Source organism: Lepidochelys olivacea, assembly GCF_965140295.1.
Source record: "Lepidochelys olivacea isolate rLepOli2 genome assembly, chromosome: 1".
NCBI classification, from domain to species: domain Eukaryota; kingdom Metazoa; phylum Chordata; order Testudines; family Cheloniidae; genus Lepidochelys; species Lepidochelys olivacea.
The window spans coordinates 47,437,786-47,461,106 of NC_140411.1; the positions used below are offsets into that span (position 1 = coordinate 47,437,786).

Sequence of the window (23,321 nt, forward strand, 5' to 3'; positions counted from 1 at the left end):
TGCAGCATTTAGATATTTAACGACAGTTGACTTGCAGCACTTTTGACCACTTTAACACTGTTGAATTTAAAGTACCAAAGGAGCATTTTAAAATATTGGAATCTTACCGTTAATAAATATATAGACCGTAGATTCTGTCTTCTTTTTTACAGCACTTGATGATGCATATTTGCAGCTATAGTATCCAGTGTCATTTGCTTGAGCTCTGCTCAAGGTCAGGCTACTACAGAACTGTTTGCCATTCCTTCCACAGGCATATTTAATTACTTTCAGCCTTTTGCTCTCCTTACTTGGAGCTTCAGGCAGAGACCATGAATGAACCATTTCCCCCCTGCAAACACAGATAAGGAAATAAAAACAATGATGTTGGGCTACAATTATATAGCTCCAGTTCCCAAGCTTTCTGTTTTATTATATCAGGCTATTTCTGGGGTTCTCTTTAATCTTGTTCTCCAAAAACAGCAACGGAAACAGAGAGCTATTAAACAATTGCCATTGAAGTTAGCCCCCCATTATCCCCCAACACTGTTCCCTGCTCCCCGTTTTATCTATCACAAAAAAAAAAGAAAAGAAAAACAAAAAAAGTCCTGTGGATTAATACCCAGGAAAATTATCCAACCCAAGTCATCTGGTTACCTGCATGTGAGATTTAAAGTCTGGCCTGCTCGAATGACGTGTTGTGCGCCTTTTATACTCAGTTCAGGACCTTTTAATTTTGACCCTGAACTAGAGCCTAGAAAAACAATAAGAGAAGCATTAACAATGGTAAATAGCCTTCCCATATTCAATCTGCTCACATTCACAGTGTTATCATCACTGCAACGTTGCAGTGTAGCTGTTGGGTTTTTTCCCCCACACACCTTCCCCTGGGCCAAGGAAGTCTTTACTCAGGGCCCAAGAACCTCTTCTATGGAATTAACAAACAAAGCGGGGAAGGAATAGAGAGGAAACTTCTGCAAGGTTCCCCACACTGAGTTTGCTCCAGAATTGTTTCATTCGGGGGGACATGATTTTCCCACATGGAATAGGCCCTGGACCCTGTGGCTCAGTAGTAGACTAGTATCATGCACATGGTGGCTTGCTACCCCCATAAGCCTCACACTGATCACTCCCTAGCTATCTATCATCAATGGAACAGCACTAACAGGGCTCCCACAGCTAGTTACTGCCCCAAAGACATCTGACTGTGTCCTCTCTCCAGGAGGAACTCCACAGGGCCAGCGGGAGGACAATGCAAGCCCTAGCCCATTCCCCAGGTGCATGCCTGGGTTCATAGAGAGCTCTCTGTGCAGGCCAGAGACAGAGGGAAAGGATGAAGCCATGGAGGTGGCTGTCTCCCCTTTCCACGGAGGAGGCTGAGATGCATGTGTGGATCTCTAAGGCCCTCAGTTATGCTCAACTCTTGTATAAAACTCTCTGCAAAGTCAATGGGAGCTTTGAAAAGACTGAGTAAGGATGGCAGGATTTACCCCTTTTCATTTAAAGCCATAGCCCCTCTGTCTAACATCCCCTATGCTGCAAGCTCCTCTGCTGTAAAGAAGTCTTGTAAGGCCACTTGGTCTGTCCTTGCCCATCATTATAATATTTACATGGAATCTTTTATGTCAAGCAACCTAAAATATAGTCCTTTAAAAACAAGTAGCAGAATTCCTGTGGGGAAAAAAACAGTCAATGCACTGATCCTGATCTCCACTCACATCAACTGCAAAGCATCCAGAAGCTCGCAGCACAACAAGCAAATGTCAACTGTCTTAACCTAAATTTCGGCAGTACCAAAAGGCTGGGAAATGAAAGGGATAAGGATTTCATACTGCGGTAAAAGAGTGTCTGTAAACCTGAAAGGATCCAAGAGTAGTTTGATTTGAAGAGAAAAGGAAAGTAGTTTATAGCCAATATATGAAGGGGACAGCATTATATGGACAATTATATTGTCCATTATGCACTGAAATATGAGGGAGTAAGAGTTTAATCTGTCTATTTTAGATCATTTGAGGGGGCCTATCACAGTTGTGTCTAGGCACCAAATAGCATAGAGATCCATTTCCATGGTGGACTTTGTGCCATTCCCAGGTTCAGCAGCTTCTGCTTGTTAAGTGGTGTGTGCATGTGAATTTCTTGTCTGGAAGGCTTTTGCGAGAAGACACACATCTTGTATCATGTTCTGAATAGGGACAGTTCTCAAGCTGAGCTGAGGGCCTGCCACCACAATCTATCTCCTACTTTGGAGGTCTTAACCCTGGGCACTGTTCACTGCATTGTCCAGAGAAGGGGAGATGACTTGGTAGGCTGTGAGTGGAGAAACAATGTAGCTGGGCTGTGAGCCACCAAGAGTCTCAGTAAGCAAGATAAAGCCTTTTAATTGGCAATGGAAGTGAACGGGGAGCCAGCTGTGGGCACACAGCACCGAAGTGAAGTGTTCTGAGCAGTCTTTCCTGCTGGAGACGTGAGACACTGTGTTCTGTACAAGCTTGTGTTTCCTTGTTGCTTTCCTTCACACCCCCAGGTGCAGTGAATTGCAATAGTTTTGTATGGGCACTGTGTCCCTTGGGATCCTCAAGCGAACGAGATTAATGTGCTGATGAGTATGTCTGTGTGTATCTGCACTACTGCCCTCTCTACCAGATGGAACGTCAGACCTGCTCATTTGCTGCTATTTGTATGTCTGGTAGTTGGCCAGCAGAGAATACAAATACTACTACAGTTAACAGAGGTTCTCCTTTGACGCTGGGTGCGGACACAGAAGGTCCAGTTTGAGCCCTGCTGTAGACCATAAAGTACTTGTGACCAAGGTGTGAGGTAAAAATGCTGACAAATAAGTCATATGCATCCATAGAATCACTTCTATATGTATCTCATAAGCTATCACAATATGCAAAATTATATAAAGTTAAATTAATAAAATACAGTACTACATGAGGTTGACTGGCTGTCTACAAAGAGATTACATGGCAGTTTCCTGCACAGATATCTTTTTAAAAAATCTATACTGGGTCTCTGCAATTTCTTTGAACAATGGTGGGCTGAAATGTGGAAATTAGTCTTTCATAAGAAAGCTGACTTTTTAAAAACCAATGTCACTTCTTTCCCTCCAAATCAAAGAATTTGCCTGAAGACTATTGTTTTAAATAGACAGTTTTGACAAATCAGCACAGCAATGGTCTGGTAACAAGTGATACGTCAGTTTTTATTGTGTTCTCCTCATCAGCAGAATTGTTATAAAAGATAAATTCTAGCCCATCATAACATTGACACGTGTCAAACATCAAATGCCTGGCAACCCATTCTGGGAAATAAAAAACCCAGTATTTACAAAAGTCCAAACAATCCTTATAGGCTGAAGACTGAATTCAACTTGTATTTGACATGACATATTAAATGCTTATGCTGTGGTGAAGTCATCAAACCCTTTCATGGTTGCTTAGTCCAGGCTAGAACTTGAGGGTGACCATGTGTGGGACACAAGAGAGCGATTAGTCAGTCTGGGAACTAGAAAGCCAGAAAGAACCACAAGATCTTTCTGTGCTCAGCAGCCTCACAAAAGAATTCCCTTTACAGTCATTACAACTGAACCCATCTCTCAGCTGCACTGTACGGTATTCTGCAATTGCAACATGTAAAGTCTTAGCAAAAAGGTGGCTTAACCTGCATTCTGCACATTCTAAAGTGAGAGGTTTAGAATGCATAGCATTTCCTACTTTTTATTTCCATAGCATCCTTAAAAGTCTGGCCACAACCAATTTATATTGCCTCTTTTCCTATTGCAACTAAGCATTATACTGATGTTCTTGTCTATGCTGAACCTCTGGGGCTCTGCCTTAAAAACACCATCTATCTGCAACAGGGTGGACTAGGCCCTGAGGCCCCCTGCTGGATGTCTTGTGGTTTTGAGACACCCTGCCCCAGAAAAGAGCAGTAGAGGGGTCCTCAAAGCTGCCTAGAGTGGCTGTGTGGGAAGCTGCCAGTCAGGTCCAGGCAGGTCAGTATAAGAAGAGCTGCTGGACCAGAGTGGGTTTAGTTCCTTGCTAGAACTAGGGGAGAGTAGATGTGCTCCAGTCTGGCTGCTAGGACTCCACAAGGACAAGGCCTCGAGGTAAAGGTGAAGAATGTGTGGGAGCCCTGGGGAAGTTGCCCACGGAATTAAACAATGCAGTTTATTTAAAGGGACATGGTGGAAGGCTGCTACCTAAAGGGTCCCTGCACTGGGACCCAGAGTAGAGGGTGGGCCCCACCAGCCACTGGGAAAATGACTGGACTTTGAGGTACCCCAGAATGGGAACTGAACTGTAGTGGCCCAGCTAAAGAGCTGGGGCCAGAAAGGGCCTGAGAGGGTGAAGACATTGGCTCCAGGGAAGGAGCCCTGCGTCACTGTTCTATTCTAGAGCAGGGACAGACAGAGAGACATTACAAAGGGCACTGAGAGAGGCCACTGTTGAACTTGTACCCCAAAAGGAGTTTGTGTTGCTTTTATCTCACAGACAGACTGTTTTTGACTTGGCTGAAGGGCTGAGTCACTGAAGACCTGCCAAGAGATCCATCAGCCAGGTGGGTTCTCGCAAGAGGTGGGTGCCACCCCAATATAAGAACTAAAACCAAAAGCAGGCTCATCTCTAACCAAGAGAAAAGGGGCCATCCACAAGAGGTGGGTGCCCCCCCCCCAAGAAAAGACTGTGATTGCAGTTTTATTGGCCAGAGAGAAAAGGGGATACTGTGAGAGGTAGGTGCTGACCCTGTTACACTATCTTTAATCATTTGTATTTACTGAGGCACTGGAAAATTGCAAGTAGACTCTTCAAAAGAAATCTCTCTTTAAAATATTCCCTATGTATTTCTGTTCTATTTCTATAACACTTCTTCAGCACACTGCAAAACCTGTGATATTGAAAAGCACACAGCTGAGTAGTGACATCAGGATTTGACCCTGAGGCAGAACACTTAGCCAAAGCCCATTGAAACCAATGGGAATAGTTCCACTGATTACAATGGACTTTAGAACAGACACCCTAAAGACATGAGCTGAAGTTCACTGAGTATTGACATGAGGGATTTGGCCTATAGGACGAATGCATAATCAGTCCCAACAAATGCAAAATCCCTCTTCATTTCAATGGGACACTTTTTTTCCATCTTAAGGAATGCAGAATCAGTTCCTGCAAGAAAATGTTCTCCTATATATTAGTCTCTTGAATATAACTTCTGAATTATTCAGTTGCCTTGATTAAATTTAATTCATTCATTGGAGGAAGGGCTGCTGTCCCTACATTCTAGTTATCTTCAGATCACTGTCTTATTTGTTAAATTTGTTTTGTATGTAAAAATTAATCTGAACTTGTCAAAATATTATCATAGGCCAGATCTGCAGCTGGTGTAAAATCAGCGTAGCTACATTGAATCTGACCCCCAGTATAATGAGTAAGCTCTCAAGGCAGGTCTTTGTCTTAATTTTCTCTCTACCTTTTTGGGGTATTTTCAACCACGTTTACATACCAAAAGCAGATGTTTATTCACTAGAGACCAGGTAAGAAAAGATCCTGCAGCTGTTTCCTAGATTATTTCAATTACTATTTTTACATGTAAAAAGTGAGTAAATAAATGTGTCTGCTGGGGTATGCAGACAGAAGACACTTGGTGATTGAAGTTAATGTGGTTACATTACATTTTTCTCATTCAAGGCCCAATTGAGGAAAGCATCTAAGCTTATGCTTAAAGTTCAGTATGTGCATAAATCCAAGTCATTTAAAGGGAATTTAAGCCCATGCTTAAGTGGCTCCCTGAACAAAAGTGCTTTCCTGAAACAGGACCACAAGCATTATCAGAAACTTGTACATGAGTCATAAAGTCTTTTGTGGCTCATCGACAACCACATTGTTCATTGGAAATAAAATTCAGTCTGTTTCTAAATGGACTGTTAAGTGACGCTTCACTCCATGTGGTTATGGAAATATGCTTATGAATGTAAATATAATGTAACTGGAATATGCTTTATGCAAAAAGTCTCTTGTAAAGTATCATTACAAAGCTTATAATCTACTGAGTGTGTTCATCCTATTTGTATGAATGTATCATTCTTGTATCTGAAGCTAGAAATATGAAGTATTACTGTGAGGTCCTATTGTAATTATGCAAAGTGTGGGCCTTTAATGGTGGCTTGGAATCTTGATGGCTCCCATTAACTAGAACAATTGGTTGTAAATGGCTCTGTTTAATTGTAAGTGTTCCTGTGAGTCAAGCCGGAAAGAATGGAGGTTTGGGGTCTAGCAGAATTTGTGACCATGTCACCTGGTACTGGAATCCATCTTAAACCTGGTGCTTTTCCATTTAGAAGGAGGGATGGAGACCCAGAGAGACAAAAGATTCCCGCCTTGTGCCAAAGCCATAGAAGAGGGTGGAACAGAAATCCCCTAATTACCACCTGAGCTGGAACAAGGACTGTACCAGGGGAAAAGATTGGGCCCAGACTAGGAAGGAATCTAGCCTGTGAAAGAAGCTTATTGGAACATCTCTGAGGGTGAGATTTACCTGTATTCAGTTTCTTAAATGTATTAGGCTTAGACTTGCGTGTTGTTTTTATTTTGCATGGTAACGTACTTTGTTCTGTCCATTATTACTTTGAAACCACTTAAATCCTACTTTTTATACTTAATAAAATCACTTTTTTGTTTATTAATAAACCCAGAGTAAGTGATTAATACCTGGGAGAGCAAACAGCTGTGCATATCTTTCTATCAGTGATATAGAGGACAGACAATCTGTGTTTACCCTGTATAAGCTTTATACAGAGTAAAATGGATTTATTTGGAGTTTGCATCCCACTGGGAGCTGGGTGCTGGAGACAAGTGACTTGCTGAGCAGTTTTTGGTTAAAGTCTGCAGCTCTGGGGGCGTGGACCAGACCTGGGTCCGTGTTGCAGCAGACTAGTATGTCTGGCTCAACAAGGCAGGGTTCTGGAGTCCCAAGCTGGCAGTGGAAAATGGGCTCAGAGGTAGTTTCAGCACATCAGGTGACAGTCCCAAGGGGATCTGTGACCAAACCTGTCACAAGAAGAAAGGGCCACAAATCTATAAAGAAGTGATTTATGATTTGGCAACTCTGATAGGAAATTTACAGTGGTTTTTTTTATCGTCTTTCTAAAAACTGATTTTTTGGCTCTGCTAACAAGTGCACTAATGATGTACTGGATAAACTCTTGTAGACACTTAAGATCTGACTGATTTTCAAATCTGAATCACTAATGCTAGATGTAAATATTGAGAATCTGATTAAATTTGCTTTATAATAAAAATCCAAGAAGGGTTGCAACTAGCCAGTAGTGGTCAGGCAGCTGTTGAGAAGAAAAATTAGACACTTTGGCTTAACTTTTGTCAATGCTCTCAAGCTAAACAATTTGAATATTCCAATGACCATGTATTTGATGATTATGCGCATTCCTCTATTCATGAGGATTCTAAGATTCAGGCAGCAAGGAAAATTATTTGTTTTATTTGTACATAAGGCAGAAGTCAGACCAGTGATTGGAAAATATGGGTGCCCATGACAATACGTACCACCAGCTTGACTTTTAAGAACAAATTATTATTAAATACAGTAGCTGCCAAAGATCAATCAGGACCAGGGCCCAGTTGCACTAGAGTCTTGTTGGCATTGACACTGTACAAACAAAAAGGAGACAGTCTTTCCTCCACGGGACACAATCGGAGGCTGTCTACACCGCAAAGCTTACAGCGGCACAGTTGTGCCGCTCAGGCCTTGCCATGGTAAGGCACGCAGTATAGCCGCTCTTTATCGCCAGGAGAGAGCTGTCCTGATGACAAAATAAAACCACCCCCAATGAGGAGCAGTAGCTTTGTTGGCAGGAGAGCCGGTGCTTTTCATTGGTAAAACTTGTGCAGGGAGGTGTGTGGGTTTTTTGTTTTTTTTCCCCACACCCCTGAGCAATACAAGTTTTAATGACGAAAGTGCAGTGTAGACATAGTCTAAGAGGTTTTCTGGGGATTCTATCTCATGGAGTGGGTATGGCCTAATTGCCACCACTGAACTCAGGTCATCTACGGGGTGCTCCAGAACACTAATCGCAGGGTCAACCAGCTAGTCATTCATTGGAGTGTTCTGGTTATGGTTTGTTTTTTGTCTGTTTTGTTCTGCTAATGGCGAAGGACCAAAAATGTTACAAATGTTGCACTCTTTTTTCTGTTAATCTGTGGTATCAGAAGCAAAAATGTCCCTGTACAGAATCTCAAGAAACACCATTCAGAACTTTTATAAAATAGAAATCCTTGGAAATGCATGCTTCATTATAATCCTGGAAACCTGCCTCATAGTTACTGAGCTCAATGCAGGAAATTCTCTAAGCACCCCAACCTGTGATCAAAAGAAATCCCAGATACATTTGATATGTATCCAGGTTTTGTCCTACTACATACATTAACTAATCTAAAAGATACAGCTGTGTTTTGTAATCAGTGTGTGCAGAATTTAAAAACCGCTCTAGTGTTGGCCTAACTCTGCTCCCATTGAAGTAAACTGGATTCTTACTGTTGACTTCAAGTGCACTTTAAATATTTAACTCCAGTAATTAACCACATTAACACTTAGGCACCTAACTTAATATTTGCCCTTACAGACCCAATATATAAGGCTTGACACATGTTTAATTTTTCAGATTTCCAGCAACAAAGCCCTGAAATACAGAATCCTATTTGTATTAAAAAGTCCACACACACAATAATAGAGTTACCACTTAAGTGGTACAGGTCTGAAGAGAAATAGCTTTTCTTTACATTCCATCCCTGCATGGGTCATTAGCTTTCCTACATTTTTTTTAAATGATACAAAAATGATTCAAAGAACAAATGCAATAGGGTTTGACAAGCTTACCAGAAAAGACAAAGAAAAGGAGAATCGCACAGAAATTCCTACTGTCAATATTTACAAGGGGATCACGCCTTCTGTGTACCTTCTTCAGGCATTTTACTTGACACTGGCTTTTTGGAAAGGTCATGGCTTAACAGGACATGTTCATTAATCATTATGCCTGTCACTAAGCGACCATCAGCAACCTACCCTTACAGTGACCTACATTGGCGTGTAACTTCTTTTCATGTGACAACAGAATGACTCTCCCCTCCCCCATATTCACTTTTTTTAAAGTTTGTCAGACACCTTTAAGTCAGCCAATCAGATTATTGAACCAATGTGTGACCTAAACTAGTGTTTGTGCCAAAGTTACCCACGCTGCCTAAAGACAGGGTCAAAGAACTGTTTGAAAAGGCACAGAACCCAGCTTGGGCAGTATTTGGTATATGAGGTAGAGCTTTCAGCTGGAGATGCAAAGAAGCTAAAGAATAAGTGCTTGAAGTATGTTCAACATATGATGGAACTACAGCACCCTTTTTGCACTCAGTAAACAAACTTGTACTCTGACTATTTTGTGGACTTATACATAGCCTTATTTCACATTATTGTACACCCCAGATAAAATACATGTGTATATGTAAATGTTACTGATATTGTGTCTGATCTACAGAGTACATATATGCCCCAATTCTGCAACCACTTACACACATGGGTAACTGAACACGTGGGATGAAATGAATAAATCTTCTGTCTCGTTAAATGTTGTTTTTTACTAACATCCCTTCACCACACCAGTTAGCCTGAATGTATTACCTAAGCTTTCTTTATCTACACAATGAAGAGGTTAATGAGAACGATCCATTTATCTTTGCCAACTGCGGTGTACATAGAGCTTCTGGATTTAAAGTGCCATCAGTGTGCAATAAAGTTATCCATCATAGCCTAATTGTTTTACTAAGTGTCAGATTTGCATGCATTTTAAAGCTCATTAAACATATCTCGCCCTTAGTGCTTTCTATTGTCAATTATATTTTCCTCCCAACTTAAACAAATTTATACTCAATCATCAGACATAATTTTTATATTGGTACAGGACACTCTACCATTGGTAGGAGAATGGTTAAGGTCCCCTAAGGCCTTTCACCTCTCTAATTCCCACTATTCACAATTCTTCTTAGCCTGAATAATTTAAAGATTCTTCATTTAAAATATGGGCTAGACTGTGCATTTCTTACTTATGTGTATGTTCGCTGCCTCATACGAGTCAGCCCACTGAAGGGAATGGAAACACTCACACTGGTAAACACACATGTAACAATTGCAGAATGTAGCCAAAATAACCAAAAGTGTGGCTCCATTCAGTGGACCTCTATTGAAAACAATGGTCCTATACTGATTTACACTTGCTGGCTCATTGTATGGATATTGGCCAATCTATTCTTCTGTATACATGACTTGTTCTATTCTAATTTATTTTTTTAAAGACACTTTTGTGCTCTCAAGTCTTTATTACAGAATTCTTGTTGGCGTACTGTTACATTATGACCTTTTCTAAAGAAACTTGGTGCTGTTCAGTGAGTAAAGTCAATTTATTTTTGGTTGGAATATTTGTGTCTGTGCATAGTTTTGGTTCCATTACTGAGCTAAATGATACCTTTGCTTAAAATCAATCATAAAATATCAGGGTTGGAAGGGACCTCAGGAGGTCATCTAGTCCAACCCCCTGCTCAAAGCAGGACCAATCCCCAACTAAATCATCCCAGCCAGGGCTTTGTCAAGCCTGACCTTAAAAATCTCAAAGGAAGAAGATTCCACCACCTCCCTAGGTAACGCATTCCAGTGTTTCACCACTCTCCTAGTGAAAAAGTTTTTCCTAATATCCAACCTAAACCTCCTCCACTGCAACTTGAGACCATTACTCCTTGTTCTGTCCTCTTCTACCACTGAAAACAGTCTAGATCCATCCTCTTTGGAACCCCCTTTCAGGTAGCTGAAAGCAGCTATCAAATCCCCCCTCATTCTTCTCTTCCGTAGACTAAACAATCCCAGTTCCCTCAGCCTCTCCTCATAAGTCATGTGTTCCAGTCCCCTAATCATTTCTGTTACCCTCCGCTGGACGCTTTCCAATTTTTCCACATCCTTCTTGTAGTGTGGGGCCCAAAACTGGACACAGTATTCCAGATGAGGCCTCCCCAATGTCGAATAGAGGGGAACGATCACATCCCTCGATCTGCTGGCAATGCCCCTACTTATACATCCCAAAATGCCATTGGCTTTCTTGGCGACGAGGGCACACTGTTGACTCATATCCAGCTTCTCATCCATTGTAACCCCTAGGTTCTTTTCTGCAGAACTGCTGCCTAGCCACTCGGTCCCTAGTCTGTAGTGGTGCATGGGATTCTTCAGTCCTAAGTGCAGGGCACTTTGAAGAGTCATTTATAGCTCTGATTTCCTTCTATTTGCAAGAAAGCTATTCACCTCGTCTATCTTTGGTTTAACTCAGTATATTTTTTCAGTTACTATCCATACTGCATGTGGCAAAGCAGAAACCTAACAAACAGCTACAGTGCAAAAATCTGAGTTATTCTGACTTTCTGAAAAGTTCACAACACCACCCTCTAACTCAGCTTCTTCCATGGTAGCCCCATTACCTATTATAATGAATGCCTCACAATCTTTAATGCAGAGGTCCCCAAAGGACCCTTGGGGGGAGTGTGGATGAATGTTGGGGGGAGGGGAGCAGCAGGACCTAGGCCAGCCCTCATAAGGGGCAGCAGGGAGCACCAGCCAGCCTTGCTTCACCCCCAGCTCTGCTCCAGCCCCTGGCAGTGGTCCCAGCTGAAGCTCCACTCCAGCTCCAATCTCGCCCCCAGCCTTGGCCCCTGACCGCAGCCCGGCTTCTGCTCCCAGCTCTGGCCTCCACTCAGCCCTGGCCACAGTTCCGTCCCCATCTGTGGCCTCAGCCCCTAACCCGTATCCATGCCCCCCACCCCCAGCCATGGCCCTGCTCCCAGCCTCAGCTCCGAGCCGGCGGCGCAGATGGAGTATGGTAAGGTATGACCATGAAAAGTTTGTGGACTACTGCTTTAATGTATTTATGCTCATAGCACTCCTTTAAGGATGGGATGTGTTATTATCCCTTGTTAGAGATGGAGAACTGAGGCACAAAGACTTGCCCAAGGTCACACAGGAAGTTTGTGGCACAGCATCCTGTCTCCCACATCCTAGCTTATTGCCCTAACGGCTGGACCATCCTTCCTCTTAAGTAGACCATCTCAATAAACGAGCATAATGGAATAGTAGCTTTAATTTAAATGGAACTATATATGGCAGTAGCACTATATACAGTAATAAGAGTTTATAAGTTTTCAGCAAAGATATCAACAGCAATAATTAGAAACACACACCGTGTGTTCATGCTGACCTGCCTTATTTCTCACTGACTCTGCTCTATAACTCATGCATGCCTTGCTTGCAACCGCCACGTGTCCTATTTTACTTGCAAGTTCAAGAACGTCATTAAAAGTTACTTGCATACAAAATGGGCATCACCACATCAGGATGATAATTCACAGATTCTTACCTTAAAGCTAGAAGGAACCATTGTGATCATCTAGCCTGACCACCTGTGTAACACAGCCCAAAGAATCTCACCCACTAATTTTTGCATCAAGCTCAAAACTTCTGTCTGAGCTACTTTAAACTATCAAACTATTTTTAGGGCATAATCATCAGACTATGAGAGTGGATGAGCTAATCTCCCAGTAGGACCTGAGCCAGCACATTTTGAAAATCTCAGGGTTTACTACCCGGTGTCAGAAAAGTCCTGTGTATGGTAATTAGCTCCTACTCTGGCTCCATGTCCTGGAGTCAAAAGGCAGTCAGATATACAGATGAGTAGCTAGCTGCCCGTGGGAGATCTTGACAGGCAGAGGAAGATGTACCCTTTTCACCAAACCTCATGCTCAGGTCTGGATCTGAGATTGAGGTTCTGAGATTGAGGTGGCTGCACTATTGTTTAAAATGTATGCATTTAGCATTTTGAAAAAATAAAAATTGCCATCTGCTACACAAGCAACTTGTAACACCTAATAGTTAAAACGGAAGGCAGTACAATTCTGACAGCCTCTCAGCTGCATACTTGGGTGGTACACGCTACCAAGCCTGCAGCAGTAATGTTCTTGTATATGTATGTATTCTCATATGTACCCAGACACGTACATCCCAAACACTGACTCCTCCTCAGTAGTGAAGATATTCCTGGCCTAGTGGCGAAGTGAAGCTCACAAGAATCTAGGCTGCAGCCACTTTATTTAAAGGTGTAAACATCTTTGTTGATGGTATCTAGAAATATAATATCAAGTCACAGTTACAGGTGAGTGCATGAAATAAACATGCATGCCAATTAGCAGCATCCAAAGTTCTGCCATTTCCCATAGTACGTTGACAGCTATGATCATCACACAAGTAGTAAAGACCATAAAAAGGATGCCAGCAGTGCAACGCTCTGAGCCCAGGTATTAGGTGCTCACAGAAACTTTCTCCATTCAGATACTTATTAGCTAAGTATTTGGAAAGTACTGTACTACTATAGCGTAAATACAGTGAGACCAAAACTTCTATAAAGGAGTCATGTAAAATTCCTACATAGAGCAAACAGATGAGTTTCCCCACTCCAACTAAACTGAACAACAAATACACAATTCCTTTCCTAGCAAGCTTCCTAACATTCATTATAGCGTCTCTTGCATTAGAAAGACAAGTTATAACAGACTGGATTTGGGGAATATTTTGTATGGACATCTTAAAAACTCAGAACTCTGCCTACAACTCTCTGGGAACATAAGACTGGAAGGGATCTCCTGATGATATGGAGTCCAGTCTCCTTCTGTCACCGGCAACCCCATCATCTAATCCAGTTCGTAAATTTATCAAGCTCCTTCTTAAAACTAGTTACATTGTTTGACCCCCACTATTTCTATTGAGAGGCTGTTCCAGAACCTCACTGCTCTGATGGTTAAAAACCTTCTTTTCATTTCTAGCCTAAATTTAATCATGGCTAGCTGTCCTTGCACCGACGTTGTTCTTCACCATAAATAGCTCTTCTCCCTTCCTGGTGTTCACCCCCCTGATGTATTTATATAGAGCAACAATAACCTCTCTCAGCTTTTGTTTTGTAGGCTAAACAAGCCAAGCTCTTTTAATTTTCACTAGCTCCATCTGACATCTCAGCCTACCAAATTCCATCTATTTCACAGTTTATTACTAATCAAGACACAGAAGCAAACTGAGTGACTAAGCAGAAAAGTTGCAGCATTTCCCCTGAGCGCAAAGCTTCTGAGTTATTATTTTCAATATTCCACAGATAACACCCCCCAAAAATGCTGTAACTTTAAGAGAGAAAATACAACACCAGAATGTTACTTTCATCTTCATTTTTTTAATCTGTAAAATAGACCTATTATTCAAAGGCCCTGGATACATGCACAGGAAAAACCTAATGCAACAATTAACTTTTAAAACTAGAGAGTCAAACAGGAACAGCAGATTCAGAGTAAAGGACTTTCCCACTTCCTCTAAGACACACTCCACACACCCTGTCCCTGTGTAGGGTCAAACTTACCCGCTTTCTTGGTTTGGACTTTGTGAATAAATAAATCAGCAATCAGACAAAAAAGGCCAGTCCAAGACTCCTCCTGAAGTTTGGCTGTTCTTAGAGTACTTAGCTCAGGACAGCTCAGCCCACCTCCTAGGTCCTCTGTCTCATACCCAAGCTTCCTCGATCAGGGCAGCCTAGTGCTGAAGGCTTTCCCCCTTTTTTGTTAGAGACTTCCTCCCTTCTGGCAGGTGTGGTAGGGCAAGACCAGCTTTAAGCAGCTGTCTGAAACAGACCACTAACCTCATCTTGCTTTGATCCACTGTGTGATTTGTCAGTAGATTAGGACCTCAAACTATTAACCAGCTAAAAGGACAATAGTGCTAAATTAATTGCAGTCATTTAACTCCCTCTCAGCAAATCAAATGACATTTGGCTATTAGAGCTGCCATAAATATGACCTGATTAATGGCCCGGTTCATGCTATCTTACAAGGAAACCTGTATTGAAGGAAAAGGAAGCATCTGATGAAGTGGGTTATAGCCCATGTTTATGCCCAAATAAATGTGTTAGTCTCTAAAGTGCCACAAGGACTCCTCATTGTTTTTGCTGATACAGACTAACACGGCTACCACTCTGAAACCAGTTCCATCGTGGTGGTTCATTCCATTCCCCCCCATATAACCACAGGGCAAGATCCATCTACAGAAAGGAGCTAGGGAGTATGAGATTGCACTGTTTTATGAATATACCCCAATTTAAAAGGGAAAAAATATACACAGATTATAATTTTATACTACAGCATCACATCAGACAAGGACAGCTGGATTTTTTACCCCAAATTTTGAATATCAGGACAAAAGCAGGAAAAGTTATATAACATAATATGGTAAAAGACAGTCGTTATTTTATACACACTCGCTATAAAGGCTGACGGCACCTAACTTAAACAGGCATCAAGTTTACGTTGGCTCCTTTGGCCCTTGAGTCTACAGCTTTTTAATACTCTAATTAACAAAATTGTTTTGGATTCTACCACAAACAACCTTCCTCAAGGAAACTTTCCCTGGGGAAAGGTTATTCCATAACTGCCTACTGCAGGGTTTCTTGCACCTTCTCTGAAGGCTCTTACACTGGACACTGTGGGTGACAGGATACCGGGCTAGATGGATCTCTGGTCTGATCCAGTGTGGCAATTCCTATGTTAACACTATTCCAAAGAAATTCAGAATTTTGTCTGAGTCATTTCCATGGGAGACTCATTCATTCAGTTAAGAGTGGAAATAAAAGACTTGGATCCTTCCATTCCATGGGAAATCACACAGGAAGCGGGTTGGGGGAGAATGATGTGAAATTCTTCTCATGAAGTTTCCCCACACTCACCCCCAGGGAGTGGAGCTGATCGTTCTGGCCTAGGAAAGCAGGGCTCTCAGGGGATCTGTCAAAAGAACAGAGAGATCTGTTCAGAGATCCTGTACCTCTACAGTGTCTGAGAGGCCCTGTGCCCTCCTCCCTCACTTTCTGTCTAATGGAGCCAATGGGGAGGTGGTGTCAGGACCTTCCCAACCAGCTAATGTCCTCCCCAGTCAGCTGATGCCCTCCAGTGAAGTTCCACAGGGGGTGGGGGAGAGGAGCAGGGGCAGAATGACTGTGTCTCAGGCTGCAGTAACACTTGGGTGAATTTAGTAATAGCATTCAGGGGCCACGGGCAGAGAAGATGATGTGGTTGTGTAACTGAATTCCAAGGGACTCTGCTTAGGAGTAATTATGTGTATGTATGAAAAACTGTTTGCAAGAGTGGTCCCATATTCCAAAAGCATGCTGGGATCCTTCTGGAGGAAAATCACGATACAACTGTAAATCATTATCACTGTCATTACACGTGAGCACACCTGCTATGAGGGTATGTTATTAAAAAAAAAAAAGGCAGGAAGTAGTGGCAGATTACTTTGAAGAATTATTAACTGGGATGTCAGGTGTGTTTCTTCATAAACACAAAGCAGACAACGTTCTGAGAAACAGAACGGACAAAAGTAATAGATTCACAAGGATTTATAATGATCTTGAATTACTTCTGATAATATATTAGGCAAAATCATGCTTTCCTTTACATTAGGCTGGTATATTTCCTCCCACCTTGCCATGAACAAATTATACCCCTAGGCCCTCTCTCCCTCGCTGTATGTACTGGCTTTGCACCATGATACTCCTTTCCAGGGTGGGGGAATGATACTGAGTTTCTACATCTTGGTAAGAGAAGATCGAGAATGCCCCTTGTCACCAACAACTGAAGATGAGAAGGTAATAGATTTTAGGGCTGCATCAGAATGAACAAAAAGAAAAGGAGTACTTGTGGCACCTTAGAGACTAACCAATTTATTTGAGCATAAGCTTTCGGGAGCTACAGCTCACTTCATCGGATGCATACAACCTATCAGAATGAACAGTTCACACACAGTAAATGGAAAAGGCAGCCCATTCCTGGTTGTTAAATGCTGAGGAAGGTAATTTCTTAGGTTGATGAGTAAAGTGTTTGTAAATTACTTTAAATGGTCAAATGGAAGGGATTCTCAGATATGCTCACACAAGCAGCCATTCCCCCTCCCCCAAATACTGATACATAGCTTTGGCTTGGGGCTTTGTAGTGTAGAAATATTACACAGATGGTCAAAAAAGGGCAAAGTAAAGATAAAGTGTGTTTGTAAAGGAACTCTTGGTGCATAGCCACAGAGAAATGGTCCAACAGTTGACTGTGATTGCCAGACATCCCTCTCTTGATGGGAAAGCATCCCCCACTCTTGCAGCAATCCCTGCTTCCTGCTCCCTTCTGGGTTGCATCAGGAAGTCTCAACGCCTATCTCTAGCAGACTCAAAGGAACAATTTCCTCAGTAGAATTCCACCCACAGCCCATGAGACAGTTCTGCAATGCTGAGCCTTACCCCTGCCTTTCAAGTCCTTCCTCAATCACCCCCTCTCCCTTTCATTTCCTTTCACTATCACTATCTCAGCCTGACACGAAAACCACCAGTCTGATACTGCAACCGCTTGCAATTTCCAAACTGCACAGAAGTGTGAGGAGTCAGCAATCATTCTGGAAAGCAGCAGGCATTGCCTTCTGTCCTAACACACGGCCCAAACGGTTAGCCACGCCCGCTGCAAAGACCCTAGTTCTGGTCTTTGAAAAGTCTGACAAAGCAAAGGTCACACTTGTTCATGAGCATTTTGAGCTTAAAAAACAAAAAATCTCATCTCACATCACCAATTAAAAATGGTAAATGTATTGAATGTTTGTGGGTGTGAAAGTCATCTTTATTATACACTATACTATACTATACTATACTATACTATACTATACTATACTATACTATAAATGCTGATTTTCATCGACACTAGTGCAAATCTGGAGCAGCTCAGCTGAGTTCAATGGACTTACTCCAGATTTACACCAGCATACGTGAGAGCAGAATTTGGCTCAAAAGAGCTATACTGTACAGAGCACCTTGCCAAAATACCATGGGGTAATTCCCATTAGTGCTGGTGAATCCCATTAGTGTGGTTAAAAAGTTAGAGGCTTAAATTCTACATATAAATGGAAGAATAGATGCTTCTGTTCCACACCAGTTTCTAATCCTCCAGCCTTATGTAAATGTACGCTGGAATTTTTCAAGGAGGGAGTCAGGTGCCCAACAGTCATTGAAATTCAAGGGATGTTGGATGTCCAGCTTTTGGGTTCTTTTATTGCTCCCAGTCCTAATAAGACAGTGGAACTGATCAACCCCTGCAGGCACATATAAGTGCAAAGTGCAGCCCCCTGTGGCTAGGAAGGCCCCAGCACCTGAGGGGGAATTCATATCTGGGTCAAACACATGGTGCCACAATGATCATCCTAAAAGAATACACAACTTGAAACTCAAGCCCGAGCTCCATAGCCATCCCACCTGTGAAGGCTTCCCGGGACAGGCCCTGAATTACCATGTCTCCTGCATGTCCTAACAATGCCCCTTCCCAGCAAGATCTCTGGATTTGCATTGCTGCTCCAGGCCTGCTGATGGAGAAGGGGTTAAGAGTGGCTTGTGACACTGCACCCCTTGTTTCCATGCTAGGCAAACTTTCTGCTACCAGGAAGCTCACATCATTCCACTGACAGGACCAGGATGGTGAATCAGACTCTACACACTTTGTGAATGGCAGGATCACAAGACAGTCCTTGTCCTGTTGCCTTTTGCCCCACCAGCTATGCCAGCCTTGTATGACCCTTTGTCCTCTTCTCCAACATATGCTCCCACTACTTCTTACACACTGCCCGGCCACAGGAAATGCCTTTGGGAGCATAAGGCCACTAACCTCTCCGCCTTAAAATTCCTTCTCAAGATATAACTCTGCTGTGATGCCTCCAGGAGATCAGCCAACTAAAGATTGCATGGGGGGGAAGACTCAGGGATCATTGACATTGTTTATTACATTTTTTTAAATCATATGATTTGGAAACATCAGGTCAGGCATTATCACTATCTTACATAACCACATGATCTTATTATCATTATCTCTTCCTTCCTTACCTCCTATTGTTTGGTTGATACACTTGTCACATCTTGTTTTGAGTTATACTGTAGGCTCTTCCAGGCAGGAACCATGATTTTAGAACATCTAGTTCACTGGGGCCTGACCCTAGCTGCCACTGCAGTACTAATGATGACAAAAGTTAATGTGTAAAGTGACTAGCAACTGAAGCTCTCTAGTCTCCTATTTCTCATTCTATCGTCGTGCTCAGTCCTAGTCCCATTGCTGGTACAACTGACTTCAGTAGGACAAGGGTGCAGATCCAAGGAGGCTTTGGCTTTCGCTCTGTGCTGTCATTTAAAAATGAAAATACATATTAGCTGATCTCTCTGTCTGAAGCCTCTCTGAATGTACATGGTCTCTGGTTCTTCTATAACTAGCCTCACATATGGATAAGGGGCTTGGGCCCAATCCTTTAGCCCTGACTAGGACATAATCCTCCAGTGAGGTCAAGAGAAGAGGACTGCAGAATCTAGCTCTTTAGTTAGCCTCCTGTAGTCCTTCCACACGCCAAACCCCCATTGCTTGAAATGGGAGTCATAAGTGTGCAAGGACTGCAGGATCAGGCCCTAATATGGCATCAAAAGTTTAATTTTTACCATTTGGTAAAAACCTCACCCTAGACCAGTCAATAGTCTGGTGATCAGGGCACTTGGGATATGGGAGAGCCACGTTTAAGAAACCGTGGTCTTAATCAGGCAGAGCAGGGACTTGAACTTGTAAGTCTTCCACTTGCCACATGAGTGCCCTGACCACTGGGCTATTAGCTATTCTAAGGGGGTTTCCTCACTCATGGGGTTTTTCATGAGACTGTTTGAAAGGTCTCCATTTCCTCACAATGCAGAATGGGGAAATGTTTTGTTTCTCAAAAATTGACATGGGATGGGAAAATGATTTCCTTCCCAGATTGACTACAGGGGATGGGAGTAGGAGTCTATGGAGAATCAATGCTTTTACTTTAACATGTAATTTCCCAATACCCCATTCCTCACCCCTTTAGTATTCAGGATCTGATCCTGCTCAAAATTAAAATCATCAAGAGTTTTGCTATGGACTTCAAAGGAGCATGGTCACCCCTTCTGGGAGATCTACTACATAGCAAGTGACAGAATAGGAGATTTTGCAGGATTGATGATGACCAAATCATATAGTCTGCCACAGTACCCATGCCCAACCACCAGCTACCCATCCCAACTGAAAATCACTTGGCAGGATTTGACCTACTGTCTCTAATTGTAGATATGCAGACAGCTCTGTATTCTCAATGCTTTCAAGTCAAAATCTGAACTAAGTTTCAATGCAAGAACAAAATATTTCAGGGTTGTTTTACTCATTTACACAAACTATTTGCATTACTGCCATGGTTTTAGGAAATTAACTCAGCCTTTATAAATGTATTGGTCATCATCTATTTAGTCTGGATTTAGTTGATTGAAACCATAAAGTAGAATAGTTTGCAATAAAATGTAACACTTCAATGGTTTTATAACTCCTCCATTCAACTAATTTATAACAAATAATGCAACAGGTTAAGTTACAACAAGTCTGTGTTTGGCCCTAGGTTCCATATGCATTTTAGTATTTTCTCTCACTCGAACTCAAGACCTCCCTGTGCCTGGTCCAACTCCCGTGAACCTCCAGATGACTTTACCTCTCATCTGGAAAGCTCTGTTCCAGCGCCAGAAAAAGCAAGCATGCCACTGCGAAAATCCATACTCCGGTGCATCCCAGCTAATTAGCACTTCGCCCTGTTGGTCCTACTGTTTTGGGGTCCCCCAAATTGTACCATCAAAATAGACAATACATATTGCTTTTCCTATATGACCAGAAAAAATCCAGGCTCCAACACATCCCGGTGCAAGAGCAATCTGGGTTTTACCGAATCCAGGGAATTTTGACCACAGATCTCTACATTCTGTTGGAAAAATGGAAACCAAGTGTAGCTGCTTCCAGTCCTTGCTAAAAAATCTGGTCCCTGATACAACTCGGCACACAAAGCACTTGTAAAATCCAAACATGGACCGGGAGCCAGCATGATATGGCCCATTTTTTTCACCTAGATCCGCAAAGTTTTACTCTCTATACAGATACTCTTTTACATCAGGTAAATCTATGTCCAGAGCTCTGCTTTGATGGTGGATCTATGTCCTGGCGGTGTTATTTACCAAGGATATATCAGGATCTGGATCTTTGCAGTGGGATTGGAGCTGGTGCTCTTCTTTTCTGGTAGAATTTAAGGCTTTGAGATTTAAAACCCCCACCAGTATCTAGGTACCGGATACATCTTTTTGCGGGGCTGCTGCTCTCCTCTGCTATAGGGTCTGGATTTTCGAGTTCGCTAATAGTTGCTACATTTTTTCCCCTCTGTTAAAACTGGAATTTTGCGGAACTAGGATTACAGTGGGCAGGGTCAGGGCACTAAATGTGTCTTTTTTCCCTCGCTGTTGGGCCAGGATGGATCAGAGTCCAGATTTCTCCAGGGACGTGCGGCTACAGCGGTTGTCTGTTTAAATTGTACAAGATCCTGCGGGAGCCCAGTGCTGGAACCGGGCTTCTGCTGCGTTCGCTGCCCGGGATTCGTCGGGGTCCGGATTTTTGGCGAGGCGGGAGCCGCTAGCCTTGCTCTCTGTTTTGATGCTACAAACTGGGGGCTTGAGGCCACAGATCGATAGGATCCAGCCTCTCCCCGAGATTTCTTTTCTGCCCGTGAGAGTCAGACACGGGACAGCTCCGACGGGCGTTACGGGAACCTGCTTGCACAGCAATAGGGACAGAGCCCCGTTTGGGCACCCGGAAAGCGTCCCGGGGTAAGCAGGTGTGCGCAGCAAAGCAGCCTCCTGCAGGGTGGGAAGCGGGGTCCAGACTGGGCACCATGGGGGTGAGGAGAAATGGCGTGCGGCTGGGACCCCAGCTCCGGCCCCCTGCGCTGCCAGGGAGCGGGGAGGGTCACACTCCCCCAGGCAGGGGCACGGGATTGGGAGGGTGTCTCTCTGGGGCGCAGAGCCAAGCGCAGCCGGCTGCCTCCTGAGTCCTGGACCACTTAGCTTCGGCCGCCCCCCGCCACCCCGCCACCCCCACCCCGCAGGGGAACGGGCCACTTACCTGCGAGGAGGAGAGCGGGTGCCAGCAGCCCGCACAGCATGGCACCTGCGAGCGCCCGGCTGCCCATGGTCCTGCCCGGGAGGTGCGCGCAGGGTAGGAGAGCTCCGCCCGAGCCTGCTCGGAGAGAGGACGCGGCTCAGGGACACCCAGCAAAGGGGCTGATCCTCCGGCAGCCTGGCCGGGCTCGCCTTGCCCGCGGTGGCGAAGCTAGCGGGGCAGCTGGTCCCGGAGAGAGATCACTATCCAGCAGCCGCCTAGCCCCGGGACAACGCTGCGCTCCGCTCCGCTCCGCAAGGCGCGTCCAGCTGCGCGCTTAACCTCCCGTGGACATCCCTTCACAGGGAGCTGCCTGCCGCCCGGCTGATTTATAACCTCCACATCCTCCCAGCGGATCACGCCCTCCTCTCCCTGCGTCACCGGGTCCCCCCTCCCCTACATAGCCTGGAGCCCCCCGGCCCCCTGCCGTGCCCCGCTGCCGGCGCAGGAGTGACTCCGGCTCCCGAGCGCGCCAGGCAGGGCTCCGGCTGGGAGTCAGTGCCCACTTCCCGGCTTCTCGGGCCCCCGCTCAACTCGCCTCCGCGGCCCCCCACCCATGCCGCCCCCTGTCACTCCGATCGCTCTCCGGTCCCCCCACACGGAGACCCCCGCTCCGCTCCTCCAGCCAAGGGCGGCTGCGCTCCCGGCCGGAGCCAGGCGCAAGCCGGGCTTGGCCACACGTGTGTCCTTGTCCATCTGCCTCGCTCTCTGCCTCTGTCTGTTATCACCCCCCTACCCCACCCCGCAGCAGCCTCAGTCGGGCAGGGCAGCGCCTCTCCACCGCCGCCTGAGGGGCCCGGCTCCGCTCCAGCCCAGCCGCGCTGGGGACCGCCCGGCCCGGCTCTCGCTGCCAGCGCGTCCCCGGAGCCGCGAGCGTCCGGGTGCCCTCCAGGCGGATCGCGTGCCATGCTTGCCGCGGGACCTTTCCGCCGGCCGGCACCGTGCTGCCCTGCACGTCTCCCAGGTAAAGTACCGCGGGCTGGGTCGGTCGCTGAGCGCAGAGAGGACTTTCACCTCCGGGGAGCGGCTTCAGATCCCACCGCACACCAACGGCGGCGGGCTGGCTTCAGCTTCCCCTCCCCGGTCGCCCCACGGCGCTGAAAGCCGCTCAGGGCCGAGCTCGGGACTGCTCAGCCGGGAGATGCTCCGGGGAACCTGCCCACACTCCTTCGGATG

General features: G+C 44.6%; 1 protein-coding gene across 1 annotated transcript in view; it reads right to left on the reverse strand.

Annotated features, from left to right (window-relative positions):
* FLT1 (fms related receptor tyrosine kinase 1) overlaps positions 1-22,432 on the reverse strand; it is a 138,497-nt gene extending 116,065 nt beyond the window's left edge. Inside the window, exons 1-3 of the mRNA XM_084639523.1 lie at positions 22,110-22,432; positions 637-733; positions 108-331 (exon numbers count right to left, since the gene is read on the reverse strand). Of these exons, the coding sequence (XP_084495649.1) occupies positions 108-331; positions 637-733; positions 22,110-22,176 (388 nt within the window). The 5' untranslated portion in view covers positions 22,177-22,432. The remainder of the gene's footprint in view (positions 1-107; positions 332-636; positions 734-22,109) is intronic.
* Between the last annotated feature and the right edge of the window lie 889 nt (positions 22,433-23,321).